This window comes from Phyllostomus discolor, chromosome 3 (assembly GCF_004126475.2).
Source record: "Phyllostomus discolor isolate MPI-MPIP mPhyDis1 chromosome 3, mPhyDis1.pri.v3, whole genome shotgun sequence".
NCBI lineage: Eukaryota > Metazoa > Chordata > Mammalia > Chiroptera > Phyllostomidae > Phyllostomus > Phyllostomus discolor.
In genome coordinates this window covers 122,176,217-122,198,111 of record NC_040905.2, presented here as the reverse complement: position 1 = coordinate 122,198,111, position 21,895 = coordinate 122,176,217, and the positions used below count along the sequence as shown (strand labels likewise).

The 21,895-nt window shown below is 43.1% G+C and overlaps 1 protein-coding gene and 2 long non-coding RNA genes across 3 annotated transcripts in view; 2 read left to right on the top strand and 1 right to left on the bottom strand.

Moving 5' to 3' along the window:
* Positions 1–13,474, top strand: part of PRKCB (protein kinase C beta) — a 352,458-nt gene extending 338,984 nt beyond the window's left edge. Inside the window, 1 exon segment of the mRNA XM_036021374.1 lies at positions 12,827–13,474. Within this exon segment, the coding sequence (XP_035877267.1) occupies positions 12,827–12,979 (153 nt within the window). The 3' untranslated portion in view covers positions 12,980–13,474.
* On the top strand, positions 433–9,186 carry LOC118499624. The gene is made up of 4 exons (XR_004902128.1): positions 433–443; positions 5,937–5,943; positions 6,834–6,836; positions 9,028–9,186. It is a non-coding gene; the product is annotated as an uncharacterized LOC118499624 (long non-coding RNA).
* Positions 8,886–21,895, bottom strand: part of LOC118499625 — a 25,705-nt gene continuing 12,695 nt past the window's right edge. Inside the window, exons 2-3 of the long non-coding RNA XR_004902129.1 lie at positions 21,800–21,806; positions 8,886–9,027 (exon numbers count right to left, since the gene is read on the bottom strand). This is a non-coding gene — a long non-coding RNA (uncharacterized LOC118499625). The remainder of the gene's footprint in view (positions 9,028–21,799; positions 21,807–21,895) is intronic.

The following is a 21,895-nucleotide window of genomic DNA, read 5'->3' as shown; positions in this document are numbered from 1 at the left end:
TATTTGTGAGCTAGTTTATTTGAAGCCAGCATTTCGGGTTTCAGGTGAATGGTGAAGAATAGATAAGAAAAATATGATACTTGGTTGACATGAGAAATGGTTAGTATGTATTTCATCTGGATTTTTAAAAGCAGGCTAAATAATAAAGTGATGAGTCTACATGGGTTCTAAGAGTGAACAACATCCATCCACCTATCCATCTAGCCATCCTGGACACAGACCAAAATGTTAATGTGATGAAGATATGGGGCTAATGGAATTACAAAGGGGTGCGCTGTTTATTTTTCTTGGTGCTTTAAGTTCTGGCAATAAATGCAGAAGACTGATGGAAGAGCCTGGATCGGTCGTCAGATCTGGGGTCGAATCGTAGTCAGGTACTTAAGCTTTATAAATCCTGTTACTCCTCATGTAGCAGAGTCATCCTAGGACTCCTGGGTGGTAGAGTGAGATAAGCTTGTAAAGCAGTTACACAGTGTCTGGCTAATAATCAGCACTTAATGTACACTGCTCTTCATCCGTTTGACAATACTGAGTGCCTACTGAGTGCCAAAGCCTGTCCTAGGTCCCAGGAATGCAGTGGTGGGCAAAGCAGCTCTCATGGAGTTTACAGTTTATATGGGGTTATAGACAAGAAATAGATAAGCAAATAAATCAACATGTAATTATAGGTTGGTGTATTTGAATATTTAATTTCATGTAAAAGAAATGGACAGGATGCTCTGATGGAGAATAACAGAAGGAGAGACAGAGGGACCTACTGCACTTGGGTCCTGATTAGAACAGCCTCTCTGAGAAGGTGGCATTTAAACTGAGGGCTGGAGGCAAACAAAACATTGTATGTTGTTTTTAAATGAAAAATTTAAAAAATAAATGAAATGTGCTATCAAGCACAAAAGACCCCTTGTCTCACCACTTCCTCTAGACATAAGAGGTCAAATACCCACAATTGTAAGGGACCTTCATTATTTACAGACAAGGGAGCTTTCATTTTTCTTTTCTTTGCCAAAGGCCAGACCATGCTAAATGTTGTCTGACTGTGCTCAGTTGAAAAACCTTGGCCCATAAATGACTTGATAATAATAAAGTGTGAGTGTGGCACTGTGCTCTGCTGGCTGCTCCTCCCTGGGTGAGCTCCTCCTTCATTTTCCTGCTGTGGAGAACTGTTTCATAGCATGTGGAGGACCCTGGATTTCACTGAATGTGCACATTTGAAAAAGAGTGGCTTGTATTTTTACCCAGGCCCTATGGCGTGGTTGTCTTTTCATGAAACCTTCTAGTTTCAGTTCCTGAAACTAGTTCAGTTCAGTCTTGAGGGAGGCCAGGCAGGAAGCTCTCCTAGGCCATAGCCACGTTACCAACCCCAGGTGAGCAGTGAACAGCATGGGATGGGCCTTTATTCTCCTCCTCAACGTCTTGGCCCGATCTTGCCCTGTTTTCACCTCCATTTCTTCCCTGGGCTCTTTCCTTCTCTCCTTCAAAGAAGCAGTGTCCTTCTTCCTGGTCCCACTCAGCTTAGATGTCACCTCCAGCAAGACTCCCAGGCCCTCCCTCCTTAGGTTCCTTCCTCATTGCTTAATGGCAACACTGTCACATGGTACCATGCAGTGGCCTCAGTGTGCATTTGCCTTGGCTGCTAGCCTGTAAGCTCCAGGATGACAAGGACAGGGACCCTCTTATGCATCATTGCATTTCTAGTGTCTGGCACACTGCTGGGCATAATATGTCCAGGGCCCCAATATTAGCCTTCAACATCATCCCCTTGGCCCCAAAATACACAACAGGACAGCCACTTGGGAGTTCTTAGTGTTTTTAACTAAGACAAAGCCCATTAAACAGCATCAGGCAGACCTTCACAATTTGGCTAAATATCCCCATTCTTTTTAATTTCTATTTTTCCTCTGTCTTCCAGGGCAGTAGCTCCTTCATTTAAAATAGCTATTTTCTTATCACAAAAAAACTCCCAATTGATTGTTACTTAAATTATAAAAACACAATCTAGCATAAAAGATAAAGAAGAAAGTGAAACAATCTGAAGTCTCCCAGTCTCTGAGCTTGTATATATGTACAGATATCACATACACATTTGTGTACATAATTTATAGAATTAGAACATATTGTATACACTGTTAGTAATTATATGGAATGATATAATTTAATATTCTCCCTTATCTTCTTTTAATGTTTAAAAGTGTTTTGCATGGGAATACATCAAATAGACATATTATTTATTTAATGTTTCCCTATTGGTTGATAGTTGATTTCATTTTTTTCTCTTCTAACAATTCTTTGAACATTCTGTGTCCTGATGGGATAAACCCAGGGGTAGAGAAGAGGGGTCCAGGAGAAGCCTCCTGGAGGAAATGACTTCTGTTGGAGACTGGGAAGCTTCATAGCAGATACCCAGGTGGAGGAGAAGGGGTGGGAGGCAAGTGTTTCTGGCAGAGGAGAGCCTACGCAAAGAAAGGCTCGGAGGACAGACAGTGTCCTAGGACCTGGGAGGCCATTATACCTGAAGGGTGTGCTGGGGTGGGGAAAGTTGGGCTGGGAGTTGTAGGCGTGGGGAGGGCTAGTTAGCAGATGTCCAGGGCTAAGTCCTAAACAGTCCTGTCAGCCACACTAAAGAGCATGGACTTGGGGCAGTGGAGAACCATTGCTGATAAGAGCAGAGAAGTGGCATATCTAAATTGGAGTCTCTGAAAGATTCCTGTGGCTGCTGTGTCTGGGCCAACTCTACATTTGACAACTAGACTCAGAGCTGTTATTGACAATGAAACAGAAATTAGAAAGAAGAGAAGAAGAAGGAAAAAATAGCTTACACATAACAACAGCTCACAAATGTTTCAAATTCTCCGGGTTTTTAAATTCAGGGGTACCGTGGAATGGTGCAATCCTTCCACAATCCTTACTTCCCTCTCCAGCCCTGGAGGAGGTACCATCCTCTTTAAATAACCTAGTTGGCTTGGCCCCCTGTCCCTGATCCAGGAGCCCCAGTGGTGTATCCGGATGACAAGGAGGCTTGGTTTTCTTTGAGTAGCTAAGGGATCCCAAGCTAAGTGAGGATGGAGTGTCTGCCCAAGACTGCCAGAGAAGCAGGTGTGGTCCGCACTGCACTTGCCATTAGATACCAGCCACTGAGCTGCCCATTCTCCAAGGATGCAGCAGGCACAGAGCTGATGGGCTGTGCCTCCCAAGGGCTGACGTCTCCATTAGGTGAGCTCTCCTGAAGCTAACAGGTGGTGACAGCTCCATTTGAAAAATAAGGCAACACTTAGGGAGGCTGTGATCTGCCAGCCCCGTAAGTTGCATATTAGCAGGAACATCAAACTGCCCCTGTATTGTGCCCCTTTGCTTAACCCTTGTCCTTGCATCTCTTCCTTGCCATCTCACTTAAAAGATTTGACTGTTCACCAAGGCAGTGAGGGGCATGATGGAGAGGAGGCTGCCCAGCTCAAAGAAACTCTTTTTCTGCTTCCCATAACAGCCTCTGGGGAGGCCTCAGTAAAGCAACAGCCTTTTGCCATGGATGGGGAATTGATGGGTTTTAAAGAAAAATGGCCCCTGAAGTCTCTCTGTATCTCAGTTTACATGCTTTCTAGACTGGCTGGTTTGGGTCCCAACACCCAGGCCAAAGAAAAATGCCTGCAAGTCTGCCTTGTAACTTGCCATCTGGCCCCTGCATTCCTGCCATAAGCATCTCTGTCTCCTCTGCTCACCCTCTTCTCCACCACTCTCCCCACCATCTCTCTCCTGGGGGTGATTGCAGCTATCTTCTGCCCACCCCAGTGTCTCTGCCATCAGTCAGCTGCTGCTCCTCTGCAGTCCCCACACAGCAGCTGGGAAGCTCCTACTTGATCTGTCACATTTCCACTGGACACTCAAACTTACCATAAATGAAACTGTTGCTCAGTTTCCCCTACAAATATGCTCTACCCCTCGTGTGCTCCACTCACCATGTAGCTCAGGCCAGAAGTCTTGGAGTCATTGGCCAGTCCTCTCTCACATAACCCACATCCTACCCATCAGCATGTCTCATGAACTTCAAATTTAAAGTACATCCCCAAACCAAGTGCATCTTCCCATGTCCCTCAATGTCACCTTCCTCCCAGCCACCCTCATCTCTTGCCTGCATCTTGCAGCAGCCTCCTAACTGGCTTCACTGTTTCCACCATTGCCCCTGGCCCATCTGTCTATCCTGTGAGCAGCACCCATGATCATGCTGAACCACAACTCAGTGCAGACCATGCGGAGCTCAGTGGAGACATCTATTAATAGTGTCATCAATATAAATACATGCCTACATACATACATACACACATACATATATTTATTTCTTTTAATCGTAAAAAAAGAAAGAAAGAATTCCCCAGTGGCATGAAAAACCTCCCTCCTCACATGACTGGTGAGGCCCATGACCTGGCTCCTGGTGCCCTCTCTGACCCTCCCTCCCTGGGTCACTGCTCGGGCCACACTGGCCTCATGGCTGTCTGCTGACCACACCATGTGCACAGGTCATTTCCACAGAGCTTACCGCCTTATCAGAAATAGCATTCTCTTCACTCTTTATCTCTGACCTGATTTTATTTTTCTTGATATCATTTACCTATCTCCAGCATTAAAATATATCTTTACATTTATAGTTATATTTTTATTCATTGTTTGTTCCCTTTTTCCCCAATAGAATGTAAGATCCACAAGGCATGGATTTGTATAATTTATGATCAGCACACAGTACATACTCAATGAATATGTCTTTGCTGAGAAAATGAATAAATAAAGAAAAAACCTGGACAGTAGTCCCAACTATATTGCATTGACACCAAGGGTCCATTGTTTTGTGCATGTTTTCCGCCACGGGCCAGCAGACCATCTGTTAGACTCCAAGTCTTAGATTGTATGGCTGGGGGTAGGGGTCACTTCTCATTTTCTGAGACCTGAAAGCCAAGATATCAAAAAGCAGAAACAATTTCGTTTGGAATAACAAATGTATATCTCTAAGTCTGACACAACCCTTTTAAAAATGCAAGACTGTTTCCTCAGTATTTACAACTTAAATATCCTGAAAACCAATGGATGGAGACTTGACTTGGGATGTTGAACACACAATACAAATGATGTATTATCGAATTGGGCCCCTGAAACCTGTAAAATTTTGTTAACCAGTGTCACCCCAATAAATTCAACAGAAAGGGAAAAAATTAAACTGAAAACAAAAAGAATAGAAAAGATACAAGACTGTTTCCTCAGTATTTACAACTTAAACACCCTGAAGAACCATTGTAGGAAGCATATGCTGTCTGGAGAGATTTTTAGTGGATACAAGGAAACAAGAACTAGGTGATGCTTATGGCATGGGTGTGTTGAGCACTTACTTATTAGGGATTAGGCACTGTACTAGTCACACGCATTGTCTTGTGTTTTGTCATCACAACTCTCAGTGAGAACAATGAGAACTCTCCTGGTTCACAAAAGAGACTTTAAAGAAAGTGCCTAGAGTTGCACAGCTAGTGGGCACTGATGTCTGGATTTGAACCCATGTCTGCAGAGCTTCCTTCTTTCCAAACCCAGATGGAGCCAGAGACTGAGGCTATCTGAGAGCTAAGTCCCCTGCGCACATACACCCAATACCTCTCTGCTCCCTGTGACTGGAGGGCTTGAAAGAGGAGCTTGTATTCCTTGACTTTCTGAACTTACCTTCCCATTCCCCATGAAGTGAGCACAGCCTGGCATTTCCTCATCCATCTCCTCCCAGTTGCCAAATGCAATGGTGAATTTTCAGTGACTTCCCTGCTTGACCTCTTGGAGATTTTTTGGCAGTAACAATACCCTATTATTATTATCTCTTTTGCACCTTTCATATTCTGTCTTTCAAAAATTTTTAAGACCTCTCTCCTGAGGTCCAGAACCTGTACTTCTAACTCCTTCAAGTTATCTCCTAGAATCTCAGTGGCCCCTCAGAGTCATCATGTCCAAACGGAAATAGTCATCTTTCTGAATTCTCCCACTTTCTTTGTCTCACTCAAACCACAGACCTCATCATCCTCATCCCTGATTTCTCCTCCCTCCCCTCCCAGATGTGTCCACCCCATTATTCAATAACTTACCAACCTGTCAATCATTCTTGTACAATGGAGCCAGACATTTGGGCTTTGATGGTAATCTGACCCGGCCCACAGTGCAGCTCTGCTGCTCATTAGCTGTGTGACCTTGAACAGATGATGCAATCTTCCTGGCCTCAGTTTCTTCATCTATCCCATAGGATGATAGTAAAACCCACTTCTTAGGGCCACTGGGAAGATTAAATAAGATACTTCATGTAAAGAGAATTCTAGGGTCCCTGGTATTTAGCAAATGCATAATAAATGTTAGCTGTTATAATTACACTCCTACTACTGTATTACTAGGTTGTGGTTGCTTCCTGTAGGCACTGTTTGAAACACTTAGAAAGCAAATGGGCTTTTTTGCTGAAGAACAAAGAACATCAAATTTGTGATTTTGTCCCTTCTAATTAGGTGGGAACTAGCAAGTGCATGTGTGTACACATGCACACACATATGTTATAACTCTGCCTTAGAGCAGGACCTTTCCTATAGCAGGACCACAGGATGGATGAGAAATGGCAGTGGTTTTCCTTCTGGAGCCTGACTGGGTGAACAAGCTCTGCTTTGTATTTCATCACATTCCCCTCCTTCCTGTTTGCAGAGAGAATGGCCACTCACCTTCTGGCACCTTATAATTAAAGACCAGTAACTTATCTAGCTGCCCAGGGCCCCATTGGTGCACAGGCATCGCAGGTACCAAATCCAGGTCCAGGGATCTTTCTTTGTTGACTGGAGTTTGTGAACTCCTGTATCTGCTGAGCTAGAAAATGTCAGTTGTTCCTGATTGAGAGCCAGCAGACAGCACTTTGCAAGGCCTCCTCCTATATATTGAGATCTCCCAGGTTATGTATAAAGGTCATTACTTTGCATCTTTGCCACATAAAACATCTTAAGGCACCTTAATTCCATCTCTTTCAACAGACAAGCTTGGCTGACTCCTGGGGGTGGGGCTAGGAGGGAAACCTGGCATACACCACCAGCCCCACCATCTCATGCTTTTGCCATACAGCTCCTGACTGCCCAGTGGACACCAGGGCAGCTCAGGAGCTACAGAAACTGAAGGTCAGGAGCCCAAGGTCATGTACCAAAGGTCACAAAAATTTTGCATTTTATGTTGCTCTCATGTCTGGTCATTGAAACAACCTCTCTGAGGTAGTGAAAGGGAAGGGATGGAGAAAGCCACACCCAATTTTGTTTGGTTCTGTTGTGTTTTGTTTCCACCCACCACAAGTTCTTTTCTTCCCCTCTCATAGTGTGGGCGAAATGCTGAAAACTTCGACCGATTTTTCACCCGTCATCCACCAGTCCTAACACCTCCTGACCAGGAAGTCATCAGGAATATTGACCAATCAGAATTCGAAGGATTTTCCTTTGTTAACTCTGAATTTTTAAAACCTGAAGTCAAGAGCTAAGTAGATGTGTAGATCTCCGTCCTTCATTTCTGTCATTCAAGCTCAACGGTTACTGTGGTGACATTTTTTTTTTCATTGCGAAGTTGCATCCATGTTTATTTGCTGATGAGACTAGAGTGACCATGTTCCAGAACTTCCAGAACCCAAATGTCCTCAGGTAGTTTGGAGCATCTCTATGAGATGGAATTATGCAGATGTCATGCTGAAAATGCTGCTGCATAATTAACACATTATCCAAGTCCTCTTACAATTAGTTTCTGTGGCATGTCAGCTAAGTAGAGCCAGCAGGGATGGAAAATGCCTGCTTTCTTTTCCTTTGTTTCTGCACAGCCATTTTTATACATTCTCCAACTCCAACCATCCAATCTAGATTCTTCCCACCCAATTAGTGGATCATCAGATGCTAGCAGTGTTCTTCCACTTAGACCTGGAGCTTGGCTGCTCTCCAAGCATATGGTTGCTTTGACTTAGAGGGAATTCCTCCATTCTGCCTGGTTTGGAGGCACCATAAGCTTTGAAAAGAATGTGCTAAAAATAAAATTTTATTTGTTATCCTTTTAACTCAAAGTTCAAAAGATTATCTAAGCCCTTTTAAAATTCCAAAACTATGCTTTTAGATAGTTTCAAATTAAAGCACCTCAAAAGGTCAGAAGGCAACCAGCTTGGGTGCTGCCTCAATGCTTTCATTTCTGATCCTGTATGTCCCTGATCACCTTCATCCCCAAACTACTTGGGAAGGCATTTGGCACCACTTCCTGAAAGGACATGGTCACTCTAGCAAGGTCCCAAAGGACTATAATTTTACATTACATTTCAAAGTTTATTTGCTTTGGGGTTTTATTTCTGTTGTTCATATGCAAAAGAAAATATTCACTTTGTTAACACATGCTCTGAAATAAATGTCCAAATGTTACTAATCACAATTGACCAACTGATTTACAAAGAAGAGTGCTCTGGAGCCTAGCGGTCCCATGCCTGAGTGGATGGGGCTAGTCTAAGTTTGTTGTTGGCTTTGGAAAGCTAATTAAGTGCTATGAGAAAGACACCATTTCTGGAAACAGTTATACTCTTTGATGTGGTTTTGCAAGATGTTTGTGGAAATGTTCATTTGTATCTGGATATGTGTTATGTGCCATTTTTCTTTTAGCATCAAGATACCATATTAAAAACAGAAGAAGAAGAAATGCTACTTCAAGAAAAATGGCTCTCTTTGAAAAATGTCAACCCAGACTACAAAATGGGGCCTCTTGAGGCTTTGAGACAGAAAGGACTATACCCAGAGCTTAATCTTAGCCCCAGTGTTCAGCCAGTCAGAGAGGCAGAGGCTGTGGACCATTCAAGGACTCCTGGTGGCCTGTAATGGGGAGGGGGGGGGGCTAACCAGGAGCCACCAATGATATCAGAGCCCACAGCCCACATCTAGGTAGGAGCATGGCCAGGGCTCTTGATTTTCTTATCAAAATCACTACTCCTCCCAGCTTGGACTAAATATTCTTTCTAGCAAGCATCTTTATGAGCTATCTAAACAGATAAAGACAGCAAGTGGTTCCCCATCCTTGTCTGTAGCCTCCTGCTATTCACAGGCCTAAAGAGAATTCTTATCACAAGTTGAGTGATTTCTAGAAGCTCCAAGGTTTCTAAGGGATTATTAAGGGAACTTTAAAAACTTGACAAGTGTCCTTGAAGTAAAACTTCTCATCTTTAAGAAAACCACAATTTGGATTTCTTGTCACTCAATCCTTTCTGCCCTCTTGCTTCTTCCTACTGCAGGCTTTGGGACCACCTAGAATAGCCCTTGTGGTAGCCATCCAGACCTTAGGTAAAGCAAACTTGAATTCCCAGATGACAAGCTTAGGCAGTTAGAGAAGGAGGGGCATTGGGGCAGAACCTCCTCACTTAACTGCTGGAGAAACTGGCACCTGGAGAGAGGAAGTGACTTGCCCAAGGTTAGCAACTGGGATGCAAACCCAGGTTTCCTGACACTTAGTGCAAGACTCTCTCTGCTCTATCACTGGCATCTCTGGGCCATGCCCACCAACAGGCATGTTAGTTGAGGTCCTTCAACTGGCTGTTAGGTTACCAGGCCTTTCCTCAGATATTCTCTCAGGAAGGTAAACACTATGAAGAAATATTGGGTAATTGACAAATGACCTGAGATGACTTTAGAGACCAATGTAGTTAGGTAGGTAGGTAGGTAGAAAGATAGATGATAGATAGGAAGAATATACTGTTTATATGAGGTCTGTCCAGAAGGTATTCAGCCATGTACTATGAAAAATAGAGACATTTACTGAAGAAGATACAAGAGACAAGAAATATTGTACATAGGACAATGATGCCTCAGTCCCCTTCAGAATAGACACCTTGGGGCCTCACACAGTTCTCCCAGTCACCGTCAGCTGCTCCATCATATTTTCCTGAATCTCACCTATGCTCTGAAATCTCTTCCCTTTCAAAGGTGATTTCAGTTTTAGGAAAGGCCAGAAGTTTCAGGGCGCCAAAAAAGGCTGTAGCAGGCTGAGTCACCTGAGTGATTTGTTGTTTTGCCAAAAAACTCTGCACAAGGTGTGATGCATGAGTGGGTGTGTTGTTGTGATGAAGCTGCCAATCACCAGTTGCCTGTAGCTGCAGCCTTCTGATTATCTAAATTGTTTTCACAGAGGAATGTGCAAGCTTAATGCAAAATTTGATATAGATTTATTGCTCTACTTGCTCAGTCATTTTGAATGGGATGACCACATAGTACACATTGTCACTCAACAGCATCTACCACCCCCACTGACTAGTATAGTGAAGTTGTCATTGTTTACGCATGTGCAGTCCAGTCCACTCACAGCTGCCAGGTTACATCAATGTCGCACAAACCGTTCTTGTTATAGTAATAATGGCTGGACTTTTTCTGGACAGACCTCATACACACTGTGCTCTGCATTTTCCAGATTGTTGCCATTATTTTCCAAAAGTTTGATACTTTTCAGAAAGAGAACTGAAGCCAAAGTTGCTGTTGCCCTAACACACCTTACTGAGGTTGGGCAGGGAAGCCTTCGAGTAAGGGGTCATTAGTCAGAATTCCTGCAGTTTCTTTTTCTATCAATGTTTCAAATGCAGAGGAAATGGAGAAATAGAGCTTTCAACATAAATAATTTCTGCAGAATGCTTTGCAAATTTGTGGGCTTTTTAAAAGATTTTATTTATTTATTTTTAGAGAGACGGGAAGGGAAGGAGAAGCAGAGGAAGAGTAATATCAATGTGTGGTTGCCTCTCACACACTCCCTACTAGGGACCTGGCCTGCAACCCAGGCATGTGCCCTGACTTGGAATAGAACCCACAACCCTTTGGTTTGCAGTCTGGCACTCAATCCACTGAGTCACACCAGGCAGGGTAGAATACTTTGCAAATTTGCTCAGGAAGAAAGATTTTAATTTATTTTTGCCATTATGCATGTATTCTACCCTCCATTCATTTACCCAGCCATCACTTATTGAATACCAACTATGTGCCAGACCTATGCTGGGAGCCAGGGGCATATGAGGAGCTGTAAAGATACAGTCCAGGAGGGCAGGTATTAAACAAGTCATTGAGAGTCTGGTGTGATTTAGAGATAGTTAGTCTCTGGGTTAGTCAGGGAAGGCTTCTTGTAAGAAAGAAAAGTCCTGCAAGATGTTCAGGGTTCCACTTTCTCTGTACGTCACAGTGTGAGCTGAAGGAGAAGGCATAGCAGTGTCCCGTTGACACTGATTTCTGGGAAGGAGCGGCAGGACGGTTGCTGGGGTGGGTTTCCTTCCAGAAAACCAAAGGCACTGTCCCCATGCCCAAACAGAACACAGAATCACCAAGGCTTGAGCAGAGACAGATACGGGTATGAAGAGAGGGGCCTGGTTTTACAGTTTAGTTCCAAGTCCTGAGTCTCATCTCTTGGGGGTATCACTCAGATCCCTTTCTGGCCCTCAGGGAAATACTTTCCTTCCAGCACACTGTCCCTGGCTCGACACCATCTGGTGCTTCTAGATGAGACAGCCTGTGATTTTTCCAAAAGAATTAAAACTAGGGGAGAATAAAAAACTTAAGTAAGAAAAGTAAAAATCCCTAAACATAGTTCATGTTAGCCATGGCCAATTGTCTACCGGAATGCAAGACCTCTTTTCATTTCTTAGACTTGTTATCAATCTGCTCCTCTTCTAACAATAGCACCCTGATCACAATGACCTCCTTGGAAAATTAATAGGAGGTCAGTAGAACTAATAACTCTCTTTGGATGAGTGCCATTGTTCTCGTGTGGCTCCAGATACTATCAACTCAGAAAGGAATTGTCCCCACAGAGAGGCCCATTCTTCCCCAATTTCTAGGGTGAAATTCAGGGGTATTTTCTATGAGGATCTACCCACAGAACAAAGTTCACAATGACAAGTCCTATTTAGACCATGTGGCTCTTTGAAACATGAGTCATCATCAGCATGACAAATGGGAAGGGCTTTCCAAACTGGTGCTGGTGGGAAAGGACCCTCTGCTGGAAGTCCAAAGGCGGGGAAGAGCACATGGGGTCCATGTTACCAGAGGAGACCTGGGGGAATGCCAGAATAACTAGGAGAATAGAATTTTTGTTTGTTTGTTTGTTTGTAAGGCTGCCCTTACAGATCTGACTTTAAGCTTTGGGTTTTATTCCTTATAGTTTGTTGATTAGATATGTACTATAGACATCCTTTGGAGAGACCCTTGGGCTGATGAAGACCCACCATCTAGTCTGTGGGTGCATTTCTGAGCACCCCATGAAAGCCTAGATTGCACCAGGGAATGTAGGGGGACAGTGGTCAGCTCCTTTCATTAAGCAGTAATCCTATATCCCCACATGCCACCCTGGTTTGAGGGGAGCTGAGTAGCTTACCCTATTCCCCTTGTTAAAGAAAGAATTGTCCTAGTCACACGGATCACTTTTGGGTGGTTTTTCTCTGGGATACTCTACCCAATGACTAACTCTATGACATTACACATTGTGAGAAGTAGTGTCCAACTCATTTCATCTCAAAGCCAAAGAAAACAAAACACACACCCCTCTTTATGATAGTCCTTAGAGAAGTTCAATGTCCGATTTCTATTCTTAGGAAACTTCCACCAAGTTTTCTCTCCCGAAGCCAACATAGGATATGAAGTGAAAGCTGCGGGGGTGGGTAGCATGTGCAATGCAGCTGCTCTAACTGTCAGCGTGAAGCTACTGCTGACTCTGCCTGTGAGAGTTCGTCAGCTTCCCGATGACTGGTATGTCTCAGTCCTGCTTCCTTCTTCTTACGCTGTATTAATGTTTGCTTTCCATTTGGCAGAGAGACAAGCGAGACACCTCCAACTTCGACAAAGAGTTCACCAGACAGCCTGTGGAACTCACGCCTACTGACAAACTCTTCATCATGAACTTGGACCAAAATGAATTTGCTGGCTTCTCCTATACTAACCCAGAGTTTGTCATTAACGTGTAGGTAAATGCACACTCCTTTGCTGAGCCTGGAGGGTAAGACTTCAGGCCAAGTGTATGTATCGATTCTAGTCTTCCAGGATTCATGGTGCACATGCTGGCATTCCACATGTAAAGAGCTTGTCCTAGAGGACCTTTCTTTGTATGTGTAGCTTGCTAGTTTGTTTTCTACATTTGAAAAATGTTTAGTTTAGAGTAAGCGCTTTATCCAAGTATAGACGAACAATTTCCTGAACTTCCAGAAACTCATTGAATGAACAGACGCTATCAAAACTACTGTCTGATCCCAAAATGCTTCAGTATTTGTAATTTTTAAAGTCAGAAGCTGATGTTCCTAGTAAAAGTTTTTACAGTTATTCTACAATATCTTTGAATGCTAAGCATGACTGGTATTTTTAAACATTGTGAGTAAGCTTTGCAGTTACTGTGACCTGTTGTCTCTCAGAAGAAATTTTTTGCTTAAGAATTGATATGATTAAACTGAGTAAATATATGCAAACTCTTTTGTTAACATGTCTGCTTTTAATAGACTCTGCTACAGAAGTTACAAACTGGAGAGCCATAGGCAGATGCGGTCAGAAGATGAGCTTGGTTTCACATGCACAAAATTTTATTTAATTGAAGTCATTGTCAACATTCTGGGCTCTTAGATTCACTTGAAAAAAATCAGAAGGTGACTTGACAGAATTGAGTCATGGCTATCTCCTTTCAGGGCACGTGTGCTTGCCCTGGCTGGGTGGCACTATTGGTTGGAACATATAATAAAAAGGTTGCAGGTTCAATCCCTGGTCAGGGAACATACCTAGGTTGTGGTTCAATCCCTGATCGATCCCAAGTGGACCCCTGGTTGGGGCTCATACGAGAGGAAACCAATGTTTCTCTTTCACATCGATGTTTCTCTCTCTCTCTCTCTCTCTCTCTCTCTCTCTCTCTCTCTCTCTCTCTCTCCACACACACACACACACACACCAACCCTTTCTCTCTAAAATCAATAAACATATCCTCCAGTGAGAATTTTAAAAAAAGAGCAATGTGTGCTCTCATTTTACCACAGTCTCCACCATGCCTTATTGTACACACTTTTATTCCACTTATTTGGATGCTGTAGCCATCTGAGGTTGAGCAATTTGCGAGTAACAAGCTTCACGACCTTTTCCTGTGCCCATAATCAAAATATCTGCTCAGTCATCCAGTCAGTATGGTTTGTGGGTATTAAACCCTCAAACACAAAGTAGATATCAAAAATTTCATTGCAGCCATGACAAAACTCAGCAAGGAGGCTGATGTCAGTACAGAAACATCACTTTTCTGTGGTCTATTAGGATGTCATTGTTTGTAAAACTACTTACCATTTACTATTTTCTCCTAATTCAGTATCTGCAAAAAGGTGGGGGGGGCATATGTCCTCTTCTTTTTGTCCAAGAAGGCCAGAAGAGAAGGGCAAAAAATAAGGGAGGTCTCTTCTAAATGCTATTGACATGATAAGGATCCGAGATCAGAGTGGCATGTTACTGCATCACTGGGTATCAGCCTGGTATCTTCTTCTCTGAATGAAATCATGCTTATAGTAATCCAACTTATGGCACATGCTTTTGGAGCTGCCAATGCTGGTGGGTAGCAGAAAAGAACAAACCTGACATGCCAAGTATGTTATGACTCCACATAGTTTATTTATCTCCTTGGAAGACGCCCTGTAAATGGGCATTGGTGAGACAATGGATCTATTGATCCTTGTGTATTTTACAGAATTTTAGAAACTCTGCCAATTAAAATTGAATAAAGCAACTTAAAGAAGAAACTGTGTTGTATGCATCACATTTAGAAAAGAAAAATACATGGATTTCTATCGATGTTTGCTGACATGTTCCATTTGAGATAATATTACAGAAGAGGTTGCTGAGCTGCTTCTGATTGCTCCCCATTTCATGCCAGTCCCTCATATTTTCTTCCTCCCTGAGTATAAACCTGTGTTTCATTTCATAAATATTGAGCACCTGCTCTGAGCCAGACATAGCTGTGGGTGCTGGGGAGATAGAGACAACAAGACAGTACCAGGCTTTACATTCACTGGGACAAAAGACTACAGGATTCCCAGCCTCTCATCTTCCTAGGATTACATCCTATAAAAGTTCTGCACTTTACTCTGATTGGCTCAGCCTGGTTGGGGAGGGGCCTTGACTGGCCAGACCTAAGTTGTGTTAGATATCTAGTGCAGTGTTACAAATTGCTCCAACATTTTGAAACATATTTAACACCTCTCAGTGGATGGGCAGGAAACTGGATGTGGTTTAGCTGGTTTAAAGCCTGTTATGAGGGTGCAGTCAAGCTGTTGGCCAGGGTTGCAGTCACAAATGAATGGTCAATGCAGGGGAGGTAGGATTTACATCAAAGTTTACTTCCACAGTCTTTCACAGCCTCAGTTCCTTGATAAATAGGCATCTCCATAGGATGCTTCTGGCCATGGCCACTGGCTCTCCTGGGTGTGAACAGTTCAGGAGAGAGGACCTAATCCAGAGGCCAATAATCTCAGAAGTAACCCAACCTTAGAAGTGATACCCCATCCTGTTGCTGTTTTCTGTTCTTTAGAAGCAAGTTAAGCAATCCAGCTGATACTGAAGGGGAGGGTATTCCACAAGGTGAGGATTCCAGCAGGAGAGAAGAACAGAGCTCTGGTTATTAGTTTAGAGACTGTCTTCCACGTATAGCTTGAGCTGCACCTCTGGACAACTGGATAGAGTGCCGCCTAAACCACATGAATGGAGAATGGGCAACAGAGAGCTCTCCGAATAAAAATTGGAAACTGTTCTTGGAACAAGGGGGACATACGCTTAGGAAGCAAAACACAATGGTGGACTCTGCATATGGGAATTTTGGGCTGCCCCAAAGATTCCTTAGTGATGTAGAGAGACAGACCAATGCTGAGAATCACTTAAACAACTGACTCACTTGGCATTGCACTTGGTCCACAGAGGTCCCCATTGTTTCATTGCCAAGCTCACCACCAAATAGCAAGGGCCTAAATTTGAACTGATGAGTTACAGTCCCCTGACTTCAGGGACCTAAAATTCACCAAGATGAGTTGGTAGAAACATACACATGATACAAGTCTACATCACATTATCTAATACTGAGTGACAAAACACCCCAACACTTAGCATCTTTTAAAAATAATGATTTATTTAAAAATAAAATAAAATAATCATTTATTTAAGTCACCATGGTGATTTTGCTGGTCTGGACATCCCAGCTTCTCTCTGATGGACTTGCTATGTATTCTCTGTCAGCTAGAAGGTCAGCTGGTGACTCAATGGTCTATGATGGCCTTGTTCACATGTGTGGCATTTGACATACTGAGTGGTCTAGGGAAAGTTCAGTTAGGAGGACTTGTTTTTGCCCAAAATACTCTTGTGTGTTCCAGCTAGAACATAGACTTCTCCATATGGTGGTTTTAAGGAGTCCAGAGAGTAGTAATGGGAAGCAAAACCCCAGTGCACAAGCACTTTTCAAGCTTCTGCTTATGCCATGTTTGCTGCTTTCCCATAAGCCAAATTCAGGGGGTGGATAGATTTCACTTTGGGATGGGAAGCACTGTAGATACACATTGTAAAGGCGAAAGGGCACAGGCCACAAAATTGGCCACAAAACAATGTGTGGCCAATTTTGTGTCTACAGCACAGTCCATCAATGGAACTGTTCATGAACTTAGGGGACATCAAAGAAATAAGACAGGTGGTAAAGAAATTGCCAGGAACTTCCTGAGCTTCCCCATGGTCAGGCCACATGAATCACCAGAAGTTAGGCTTCTTCCTTGTCTCTTCAATTGCAACACACAAAGACTCAGTGCCTGAGTTCAGGCTTGTCAGTTGGATAACCAGAGTCAACTTGAAACCTTTTCAAACCAATGAAAACAAGATTCTTGAATCTTCAGGTGTTGTTCCTACCCTGTTTCTTTTTCTAATCTCACATAATTGAGATGCTGGAGAAATCAAGGAGGATTGTAAAGCAAGATAAATGGGAACCAAATCTAAAAGCTTAAAGTCAAATATCTCAGATCCTTTACTGGTTTGGAGGTTAAATTGCTTTGACCCACGTGGGATTCTAGTGCTCGTCACTTCCTAGATAAGTGATGCTAGCTACCAAAGTGAATTCTAATTTCCCAAAACGTTAGAAGTTTGAACACTAGAGTCCTGGCTCAGTGACTGAACCACACTCTCCACTATGGATTTTGTCCCATAAATGCTATTCTCCCTGATGTGTGGCCTGCCCAAATTAGGCCAGATTCAGGGTGAGATTAAAATGATATTTGGACAAGAGATGCAAGAACATTCAATTCTGTTTTCAACCAGTCACCCTTTCTCACAAGATCCAAGAGAGAAATAAATGCATAGAGGACAGTGCCTAGCAAATGAAGAGTTGGTCACTATTTGAATATTTGACTGCATCTCCCTAAGGTGGGTTGGATCGCATGCAGAATTCTTAGATATTGTGTGAGTTGTATTGGTTATTGATTTCTTAACAAATTACCCCCAAAGAAGACACATTTACTAGCTCACAGTTTCTTTAGGTTGGGAATCCAGGTGTAGTTTAGCTGGGTCCTCTGCTCCAGGGTCCCTCATAAACTGCAGTTGATGTGTTGGCTAGGGTTGTGGTCCTATCAGAAGGTGCACCTAGGGAATACGTCACTCCTAAGTTCACTCGTGTGGTTGTTGGCAGGACTCCATCCCTTGTGAACCATGCCACTCAGAGCCTCACTCAGTTCCTCACCAGCAATGGCTGGAGGCTGCCCTCAGTGCCTTGCCATGTGGACCTTTCCAAAATGGTGGCTCACTTCGTCAAAGTGCACATTGCTAGGACAGCAAAACAGTGAGAATACCAGTAAGGTAGAAGTTCCATTCTTTTGTAAACAAAACACAAAAGTGACATTATATCATTTTCACTGTATTCTGTCTACTACAAACAAGTCGTTAGATCTATCCCACACTTAAAGAGAAGCAATTACACAAGAACATAAGTGAGCAAGTCAGAGACTATTGGGAGCCCTGTTGGAAGCTGTCTACCACACAGGTGTAGGGGGCATTCTCCAAGACATGATATGGGATAGGGTATGGGAGAGGAAGGTGGGTCTTACCACTGTGTCCAATGAATGTGGCCAATGTTGACCTACCAGATCAAGTGAAGTGGGGTGGGGAGGAGACACTACTATCACTCCTTCTATGACCCAGAGTTTCTGAGCTAGTGTGGGTGGTCAGACCGATGCCATTTATTCAAATGAAAAGTGACTTTTTTCTTGGATCAAAAGACTCAGGTGCTTCATGAACAGAACAAAAATCATCACTTATTAAGCCCATAAGATTTAAGAGTCCATAGTCTCAAAACAGAGGAGTTTCCCTGAGCTTCTAAAATGTGAGCAGCATCAGATTCCCATCTCTTCTCTAGTGAAATAGAAAAAAAGCCCAAAGGACCTGCAGCAACTTTAGCTGAGGAGCCCCTGAGAGTACTTGGCTCCAAGATCATCCTCACGAAATTCTAGTAGTTGTAAGTGGACAGAGTCCAGGGAGAAGGAGAAAGCTGCAAGCAGAACCCATCCTCTATCATTTCCTAGCTCAAACCTGGACTTGAGGGTGATTTTCTTGTTATTGCATTACAAAGGCAGAAACTATGTCTGGCAGCTCATGACTGCAGAAGGAAATCGTTAGACATGAATATATTTCATTAGTTCATTCAACAGATCTCTCTTTAGAACCAATAATGGTTCCAGGTGGGGAATAAAACCTGGTCACTGTTCTCATGCAGCTGATATTCTAGAGGGAACCATATTAAATATAGTAAATAACATGATTGTATAATAAATGGCAATTGTGCCATGAAGAAAACAAAGCAGGTAGTGGGATAGAAACTGGCAGGCCTAAAGATGGTTCGGTTGTCTGATATCTATCCCAAATGTTCAAGGAAGGCCTCTTTGAGAAGGTGATAGTTTAAATTCAGTGACAAGGAGCCAGAGTAAAGTGTTCCAGATGGGACATCAACAGCCAGAGCATGAGGCCTGGCCTGCAGGTCAGAAGAGAGCCCATGTCACCAGAGAATGTTAAGCACTGGGCAAAGTGGTGAATGAGAGACTAGGGAGTAAGTCAAAACTAAATCTTGAAAGCACTTCTAGACCTTGGTACAAAGTTTGACTCTGTCTTAAATTCAATAAAAATCCATTGGATACTATTAGTTTCCTATTGCTGCTGTAACAAATGACCACAAGCTGTGTGGCTTAAACAAAAAGCACACAAATTTATTCTCTTATAGTTCTGGTGGCCAGAAATCCAAAATCAGTTTCATCAAACTAGAGTCTGCAGAACTAGTTGCTCCTGGAGGCTCTAGGGGAGCCTCCTTGCCTTTTCCAGCTTCTACAGGGGCTACATTCCTTGGCTTATAGCCTGCTCACCACATCATCTTCAAAGCATATCACTCTGACCTCTGCTTATGTAGTAACATCTTTTCTATCTATGACTCTCCTGCCTCCCTTGTGATTATACTGGGTCCACCTAGATAATCCAGGAAAGTCTCCCTAGCTCATTATCCTTAACATATTGCAGAGTCCCACTTTGCCATGAAAGGTAACTCATATCCATGGGTTTCAGTGATTAGGATGTGGACATCTTTGGAGAGCCTTTAGTGTGTCTCTCTATAGAGACTTTAGACATTAAGGGTTGATAGGCTCTGGTTAACCTTAGACAATACAGTTTGTAAGAGGAAGGGAAAGAACACAAAGATTAATGGAGGCCATTGCAACAGTGCAAAAGGAAAATGGGTGCAATTGGCCTCGACCACCTTCATCTTCGTAGAGATGGGAGGAAGGTTGTAGAAAAGGAAGATGACTGGTTTGAAAAACTGTCCCAGCATCAGTTTTTTTAGAGACCTGTGTCTGTGTGCCTTTTCTGAAGGGAAGAGACCTGGACTAAAAGTGAGTAGAGGTAGGACAGGATGAGGGCTTCAGCAGTGGTAAGGAAAACTTGGTGGGGTGAGTGGAAGAATGGCCACCCCAGACATCAAGTCCTAACCCTGGAATTTGTAAAAGTCACCTCATTTGGGGAAAGTATCTTTGCATATGTAATTAAATTAAGGATCTTGAGATAAAGAAATGACCCTGGAGTACCAGGGTGGGGCCTAAATGCTATCACAAGTATCCTTATAAGAGAGACAGAGAGAAGTAACACACACACAGAGGAGAAGGTGGTGTGAAGAGAATGGTAAGCACTGGGGGATGTGGCCACAAGCAAAGGAATACTGACAGCTGCCAGGAACTAGAAGAGGTAAACAATGAACTCTCCACTAGGGCTTCCAAAGGAATCCTGGCCCTGCTGACACCTTGATTTTTGCCATCTGGCCTTGAGAACTGAGGGAATAAACTTCTGTCATTTAAGCCATATAGTTTGTGGTCATTTGTTATAGCATCACCAAGAAACTGACAAACCTGGTGTGGACCAGATCATAGCTTAGAGCCTGACCCAACTATGCATATTGACCAAAGTTTAATTCTGGAAGCAAAACTCTTGTTGAAGGGGTTCCATCAAGCAAGTGTAGTCAGGGATGGAGTCTGTCTCCCAATCATCCCAGAAAACAAGATAAGAAGAAATTAAGGCCACTCTGACAGCTAGGAATTCTGGAGCCTTTAAGCCCTTCATCTAGTGGTGTTGTTCCCCCCAGCTGGAATTAGGAGAAAAGACCCCCTTTGTGAGTGCAGCCTTCCTGTGGGGTCCCTGAGGACAGCTGTTGCTTTGTGTGGTTCAAGCTTGGGGACAGATAGCCTCCGCCTCACAATACACCCACCTAGGGTTGGCTTGAACGCCTGTCTGATGCTGCAGAGTGGTGGAAATCTACAGAGAATGGACAAAACCCAGAGACATCTGTTCATCTGTGTTTTGTGAATTTATTTTCAAATGTTAATCATTTGGTAACAGTTGTCAGGCATTATCTCAAAAGCCACCATTTGGGTACAGACATTCTCTTAAAATTCCATAAGCATCATTTACAGATTAGTGATTCTTCCAGATTTAGAGTAAAAGGCAACTTGTATTTTGAAACAACATCTTAAATATTATCAGAAAACTTTATTTAAAAAGGGAAATATAATGTTTTGTTTTTATGACAGACTTCAAGAAGGAAAGCTGGACCAAATCTTGCTAGAAGGGCTGTGTAGAAAACAGAGGAATTTCAAATCATTAATCACAGGCTCTGAGATGGAGGCTTATTGAAACTTCCTGGACATCTCGAGATTTTTGTGTTTATCAAAAAGAGACACAAATTAAAAAAGTAAAAAAGGTGCACCACACCAGTATAGGGATATGACATCTTGATTTCATTCTCAGCATGTTTGGAAAGTGAATACAGCTATTTAGGGAGGGCTGTGTTTGTGGTTGCACAGGGTAAGCAGAATGTACCAACTTCTGGGGATAGGTTTTACCCTCCATGCCCGGCAACTCAGGGGGCTGAGTTGGGAGGCATGAGGGTAGGAGGAACCTCTCACTCCAAGTTCAATGCCTCCCAACAGGAGCTTATATCCTAAGTAGGACTGTCCTTGAGTATCAGAGATTAGTCTAGTGATGCTGAGGGTGATGGGGAAATAAGGCACCTAATTACTTAAATCATGAGCATAGGTATGTATAACTAAGATCTCTTGGCCAACATGACCAAGAGAACTGAGTACTGACACCCTGGAACATGTTCCCATTTCATTGATACAGTTGCAGGAAACTTTACCTATGTTAAAATAAAGGGGTTACTCAAGAGTATGGCAGATTGGTGAGAACACAGATTCTGGATCCAGAGTTTTCACATCCCAGCTCTCCCTCATACCAGCTGCACAACTTTGGAAAGTTACTTAGCTATGTCTTCCCATCTTTAAGATAGAAGGGGGCAATAATAACACTTC